Below are 7,500 nucleotides of genomic sequence, written 5' to 3'. Positions count from 1 at the left end.
TAGTGGAGGTAGCAGCCAAGGGCTGCCGACAACCAGCCCCGCACAGTCATGGCGGCTCCGGTGCTTGGCTGGTGTGTGTCGGCCTTGGCCAGGAACCCAGCCGCCGCTCTCCGCGCCCTAGCCGTATGCCGCGCCTGCAGTATCGATCGGTGGCACCAGCACGCCCGCCTCCTTTCGTCCAGGTAAGGTTCCGGCTCCAGGGGTGTGCGCGGGAGGGAAGCGGAGCCAAGGTTACTGAGGGTGCGAGAATGCTTCTGGAAACGACTCTGATCCCCTAACCCCCGGATAAACATCCGCGCATTTCCCCCAATATATATGCCTTTTTTCGAGTACACACCAATTACCGCGTACACCCACCACTTCTCCTCCCCTGCCATGTACAACTCCACCCACACCGTGTACAACTAAGCCTTCCTCTACCCCCAACCTCATCCTCGTGGAATGAACCCCCTCCCCCGAAATTCCCCTTTCCCCCAAAATTCTTCCACTGTCAGATCTCTTCTAAATCAGTTATTTAATTTTCCCAGGAATCGCCCTGAAGGCAAAGTGTTGGAAACGGTTGGAGTGTTTGAGGCACCAAAACAACAGGGGAGATATGAAACGGGTCAGGTAAGAGAGAACCGAGAACTGGATTCAGGGTGGAAGCCGAGAGGCAGGGTGCAGACTGGAGGACGTATGGTATTCACACGTCCTGAGAACATGAAATGGGAGTACTTGGCCAGCCACTCAAGTTTGCTCGCCATTCAACGTAATCATGGCTGATCTGCTCTAGGTATCATTTCCCTGCTGTAACCCTCCCTTAGTTCTGTGATCTTTCAAAAATCAGAATCAGGTTTATTATCTCTGACATATACTGTGATATTTGTTGTTTTACAGCAGCAAAGCATAAAATAACTAAGTTGTAATAAGAATGTACTGTATAAAAATTTAGTGCAAAAAGAGAGCAAAATTGTGAGGTAATGTACATGGATTCATGAATCATTCAGAAATCTGATGATGAATAGAAGAAACTGTTCCTAAAATCTTGAGTGTGCATCTTCAAGCTCCGTACCTTCTCCTCGATAGTAGCAATGAGAAGAGGTATGCCCTGTATGGTGGGGGTCCTGAATGATGGATGCCGCTTATTTGAAGCATTCCATTTGAAGCTGACCTTGATAGCAGTGAGGCTAGTGCCTATGTTGGAACTGCTTGAATCTACAACCCTTTTCTGACCCTGTGCATTGGCACTTCTATACCAGATGGTGATACAACCTGTCAGAATGCTCTCCATTGTACATCTGTTGAAATTTGTTTGAGTCTTTGGTGACATACCAAATCTCCTCAAACTCCAAATGAAATATATCCACTGATATACCTTCTTTGTAATTGGATCAATATGTTGGGGCCAGGTTAGATCTTCTGAGATGTTGGCACCCAGGAACTTGATGCCACTCACCCTTTCCACTGCTAACCCCATCGAACTGGTGTGTGTTCCCTTAACTTTCCCTTCCTGAAGTCCATATTTAATTCCTCGTCTTACTGATAAGGAGTGTGAGGTTGTTACAACACCACTCAACCAGCTGATCTATCTCACTCCAGTATGTCTCCTCGTCACCATCTGTGATGCTGCCAGTGACAGTTGTGTCATCAGCAAGTTTATAGAGGTGTTTGAAAGAATTTACTTCATCTTTTATTTTCCCATATCATCCACCATGACCCAGTCTCTCAAACGCTCCAGAAATTCACCACCTTCTGGATAGTCCATAAACAGCTCGGTTTAAATGACCACGCCGTAATCTAATTATGTCCCCCAGTTTGAGATTCTGCTTTATTTTAATTCCACATCCCATTCCCATTCTGAAATGTCTATCCATGGCTTCCTTTACTGTCAGAATGAATCCAAACTCGGGTTGGAGGAACAACACCTTATATACCGGCTGGGTAGCCTCCAACCTGATGGCATGAACATTGACTTCTCTAAGTTCCATTAATGCCCCTCCTCCCCTTCTTACCCCATCCCTGACATATTTAGTTGCTTGCCTGTTCTCCATCTCCCTCTGGTGCTTCCCCCCCTCCCCCCTTTCTTTCTCCCGAGGCCTCCCGTCCCATGATCCTTTCCCTTCTCCAGCTCTGTATCACTTTTGCCAATCACCTTTCCAGCTCTCGGCTTCATCCCACCCCTCCGGTCTTCTCCTATCATTTAGCATTTCCCCCTCCCCCCACTACTTTCAAATCTCTTAATCTCTTACTTTCAAATCTTTCCTTTCAGTTAGTTCTGACGAAGGGTCTCGGCCCAAAACGTCGGCACTGCTTCTCCTTATAGATGCTACCTGGACTGCTGTGTTCCACCAGCATTTTGTGTATGTTGAGATTACCCTATTGATTAATCTCTAACCTGCTGTAGTCCCTTAGAATCTTTATTGTTTAACATTGTTACTGTTTAACATTGAACCTGGTCAGGTGTCAGATCTCTCAGTGGGAGAGCATTTTGGAGACAGTGATCACACTTATATCTCCTTTACCATAGCATTGGAGAGGGATAGGAGCAGACAAGTTTGGAAAACATTTAATTGGAGTAAGGGGAAATGTGAAGCTATCAGACAGGAATTTGGAAGCATAAACTGGAAACAGATGTTCTCAGGGAAACGTATGGAAGAAATGTGGCAAATGTTCAGGGGATGTTTGCGTGGGGTTCTACATAGGTATGTTCCAATGAGACAGGAAAAGGATGGTAGGGTACAGGAACCGTGGTATACAAAGGCTGTTGTAAATGTAGTCAAGAAGAAAAGAGCTTACGAAATGTTCAAAAAGCTAGGTAATGATAGAGATCTAGATGATTATAAGGCTAGCAGGAAGGAGCTTAAAAATGAAATTCAGAGAGCCAGAAGGGGCCATCAGAAGGCCTTGGCGGACGGGATTGAAAAAACCCGAAGGCATTCTACAAGTATGTGAAAAGCAAGAAGATAAGATGTGAGAGAATAGGACCAATCAAGTGTGACAGTGGAAAAGTGTGTATGGAACCAGAGGAGCTAGCAGAGATACTTAATGAATAGTTTGCTTCAGTATTCACTGTGGAAAAGGATCTTGGCGATTGTAGAGGTGACTTACAGCGGACTGAAAAGCTTGAGCATGTAGATATTTTTAATGAGGATGTGCTGGAGCTTTTGGAAAGTATCAAGTTGGATAAGTCACCGGGACCGGACAAGATGTACCCCAGGCTACTGTGGGAGGCGAGGGAAGAGATTACTGAACCTCTGGCGATGATCTTTATATCATCAATTGGGACACGAGAGGTTCCGAAGGATTGGAAGGTTGCAGATGTTGTTCCCTTATTCAAGTAAGGGAGAAGAGATAGCCCAGGAAATTATAGACCAGTGAGTCTTACCTCACTGGTTGGTAAGTTGAAGAAGAAGATCCCGAGAGTCAGGATTTATGAACATTTTGAAGTGGTATAATATGATTAGGAATAGTCAGCATGGCTTTGTCAAAGGCAGGTCGTGCCTTACGAGTCTGACAAAATTTTTTGAGGATGTGACTAAACATATTGATGAGGGAAGAGAGTAGATGTAGTATATATGGATTTCAGTAAGGCATTTGATAAGGTACCCCATGCAAGGCTGAAAGTAAGGAGGCATAGGATCCAAGGGAACATTGCTTTGTGGATCCAGAACTGGCTTGCCCACAGAAGGCAAAGCGTGGTTGTAGACAGGTCATATTCTGCTTGGTATGCCTCAGGGATCTGTTCTGGGACCCTTACTCTTCGTGATTTTTATAAATGAACTGGATGAGGAAGTGGAAGGATGGGTTAGTAAATGTGCTGATGACACAAAGGTTGGGTGTGTTGTGGATAATGTGGAGGGCTGTCAGAGAAGTGGCAGATGGAGTTCAACCCAGATAAGTGTAAAGTGGTTCATTTTGGTAGGTCAAAATTGATGGCAGAATATAATATTAATGGCAGTGTGGAGGATCAGAGGGATCTTGGGGTCTAAGTCCAAAGGACACTTAAAGCTCCTGCACAGGTTGACTCTGTGTTTAAGAAAGCATTTGGTGCATTGGCCTTCATCAATTGTGGGATTAACTTTAGGAACCGAGAGGTAATACTGCAGCTGTGTAAGACCCTGGTCAGACCCCACTTGGAGTACTGTGCTCATTTCTGGTCGCCTCACTACAGAAAGGATGTGGAAACCATAGAAAGGGTGCAAAGGAGATTTACAAGTATGTTGTCTGGATTGGGGAACATGCCTTATGAAAATAGGTTGAGTGAACTCGGCCTTTTCTCCTTGGAGTGATGGAGGATGAGAGGTGACCTGATAGAGTTGTACAAGATGATGAGTGGTATTGATTGTGTGGATAGTCAGAGGCTTTTTTCCCAGGGCTGAAATGGCTAGCATGAGAGGGCACAGTTTTAATGTGCTGGGGAGTAGGTACAGAGGTGATGTCAGGGGTAAGTTTTTTACACAGAGAATGGTGAGTGTGTGGAATTGGCTGCTGGTGACTGTGGTGGAGGCAGATATGATAGGATCTTTTAAGGGACTTCTGGATAGGTACATTGAGCTCAGAAAAATAGAGGGCTATGGGTAACCCTGGGTAAATTCTAAGGTAGGGACATGTTTGGTACAGCTTTGTGGGCCAAAGGGCCTGTATTGTGCTGTAGGTTTTCTGTGTTTCTAATGTCATTTCAAGTTCACAAGTGTAAAGGAGAATGAAATAAGTGTTACTCCAGATATGATGCAGCACAAAAAACCCTAACAATATAAAGAACATACCGTAAATTCCGGACTACAGAGCGCACATGATTAAAAGCCGCATGCTCTAATTTTAGAAAGAAAATCAATTTTGTACTTGTACAGGCCGCACCGGATTTTAAGCCGCAGGTGTCCCACATTGTAATATGAGATATTTACACAGAAAGATATTACACGTGAAGATTTTTTAACTTTTAATTAAATCCGTATGGTAACATAAACAAATACATATTGCAAATGCTTTTTTTCGAACAGTGCCTGTAACACAGCTACTTTTAAATATACATACGTATCGGTAACACACAAATTACGTTGCGTATACTTTTTTACTGAACAGTGCACGAACAACATTCCAATATCTCCTAACGACTGGTAAAAAAATATATATACTGCAGCCTACCAGGAAAAGTTATTGATCGCCTTCTTCATCTTCCTCCTGCACACTAAAACCATCAAAGTCCTCTTCTTCAGTGTCCGAATTGAACAACCTCAGGATCTCGTCACTCACTTCAGTCTCTTCGTTGTCACTCTCACTTGAGCACACGCGGTCCTCTTCATCACGCAGCAGTCCAGCCTTTCAAAACCCGCTGGTGATGGTGGATGTTGTGACACGGCTCCACGTATTTAGGATCCACTGGCAGACTTGAGTTAAAGATGCTCTTCGCATGCGGCCTGTTTTGGTAAAGGATTTCTCACCGCTCGTCATCCAAGCCTCCCACTCAACGCGCAGCGCCACTTTAAATGCCCGGTTCACGCTGATGTCCAGTGGCTGCAAATACTTCGTGGTGCCCCCAGGAATCACAGCTGGAATTGAGTTTGTACTCTTGATGGCAGCTTTCACTGAATCTGTTATATGGGCCCTCATGCTGTCCATAACGAGCAATGCTTTTTTTCTGTGAAAAAATCCCCCTGGTCGCTTGGCGAAACACTCTCTCAGCCAATCCTTCATTAGACTCTCCATCATCCAACCTTTCTTATTGACTTTCACCATGATTTCTTTTGGGAATTTTTCCTTTGGCATTGTCAGCCGCTTAAAAATCACCATCGGTGGAAGCTTTAGTCCGGATGCTGTGCAGCTCAGAACACAAGTAAAATGCATTCTCTCATGGCCACTTGTTTTCAGTGTGATGGACGAGTCACCTTTTTTATTAACAGTCCGAGTGAGAGGCAGGTCAAACGTCAAAGGTACTTCATCCATATTTATGATATCATCTGGCCCGATGGAATTCTCCGCTATTTTTGTTAGAGTGAATGTGCGGAAGTTAGCAAGTTTTTCCTCATGGTTGGGAGGGAGCTGCTGACACAGAGTCGTCCGTACCCTGACGGACAGGCCTTTTCGTCTCATAAATCTAAAACACCACGATGGCCCACCTCTAAAATCTTCGATTTTCATTTTGGTGGCGATTGCTTTAGCCTTCAGTCTGATCTGCACGGTGGAAACACCGCAGCCACCTGCTCTGTGTGTTAACCCAGTTTTCAAGAAAGTTTTCAAGTTCGGGCCATCTGCTATGATTACCTCTGAAAGCTTTTGTCGTCTTTTTGCATTGACTCAGTTCTTCACGCTGGTGTCTCCACCGTCTCACCATCGATTCATTTATGCCAAGATTATGTGCAGCAGCTCGATTTCCTTCTTCAACTGCCAGATTGATCACCTTTAACTTAAAAGCTGCATCATATGCTTTTCTTCGAGTGTTTTCCATGTTGATGAGGGTGAGTACAAATGACTGATTTACAATAATTGTGAAAGTGCGCTTGATTTATCGTACAATTTCATTGGACCTCTGTGAACTACTCATCAATTTTATTGGTCTACTGTTACGAGGCAAGATGTTTTTGGCGGCATGAAAAAAAACATGCATTAGCCGCACTGTAGTATAGGCTGCAGTGTTCAAAGCGTGGGAAAAAAGTAGCGGCTTATAGTCCGGAATTTATGGTAATAATAAAACAACACAAGCAATATAAACATATAAAATAACTTCTACGCTTATGTAAGAACATAAGAAGTATGAGCAGGAGTTGGCCATTCATGGCTGATCCGGCCATGGACTCAAATCCACCTAACTGCCTTTTCCCCTTGACCCTTAATTCCCCTACTATACAAAAATCTATTCAACCTTGTCTTAAATATTCTTACTGAGTTAGCATCCCATAGATTCACCACTCTCTGGGAGAAGCAGTTCCTCCTCATCTCCATTCTAAATCTACACCCCCAAATGTTGAGGCTCTGTCCCTGAGTTCTAGTCTCACCTGCCAGTGGAAACAACTTTCCTGCCTCTATCTCATCTATTTCTTGCATAATTTTATATATTTCTGTAAGAACTCCTCTCATTCTTCTGAATTCCAGTGAGTACAGTTCCAGGTGATTGTGGCGCTAGGCATGGGAATTCCTCTTTCAATGAGATTATTAGTTCATCTAAACCTCAAGTGTGTACACGTATATAATAAAAAGCACAGAAAGGATTATACTGCATGGAAATAGGTCCTTTGGCCCAACTTATCCATGCCAACCAAATTGTCTTCAAGCTAATCTCATTTCTCCAAGTTGGCCCGCATATCTCAAAGCCTTTCCAATGTACGTACCTGTCAAGTACTGATCTGATTTTTAAAGCAGTTCGAGGACAGCCCTGGTATTAGCCTAATGAGTCTTTTCTATATTATCCTGGCCTTTAATACATCTGTTCCTAAATAAGGGGCATGGAGCAATTTTCAGCTCTTCAGGGGGCTCATCTGTGTACAACTATAACAATGCCACCCTTTCCTAAACTTGACCCTCTTG

General features: G+C 44.0%; 1 protein-coding gene across 2 annotated transcripts in view; it reads left to right on the top strand.

The window, feature by feature from the left end:
* The first annotated feature begins 44 nt into the window (after positions 1–44).
* The window catches only part of poldip2 (polymerase (DNA-directed), delta interacting protein 2), a 65,043-nt gene continuing 57,587 nt past the window's right edge, over positions 45–7,500 (top strand). For both annotated transcript variants that reach the window (XM_059973748.1, XM_059973747.1), the window contains exons 1-2: positions 45–182; positions 528–609. In XM_059973748.1, coding sequence (XP_059829731.1) covers positions 49–182; positions 528–609 — 216 coding nt within the window. In that variant the 5' untranslated portion in view covers positions 45–48. The remainder of the gene's footprint in view (positions 183–527; positions 610–7,500) is intronic.

This window comes from Hypanus sabinus, chromosome 6 (assembly GCF_030144855.1).
Source record: "Hypanus sabinus isolate sHypSab1 chromosome 6, sHypSab1.hap1, whole genome shotgun sequence".
NCBI lineage: Eukaryota > Metazoa > Chordata > Chondrichthyes > Myliobatiformes > Dasyatidae > Hypanus > Hypanus sabinus.
This window is presented reverse-complemented; position numbering and strand designations above follow the sequence as displayed.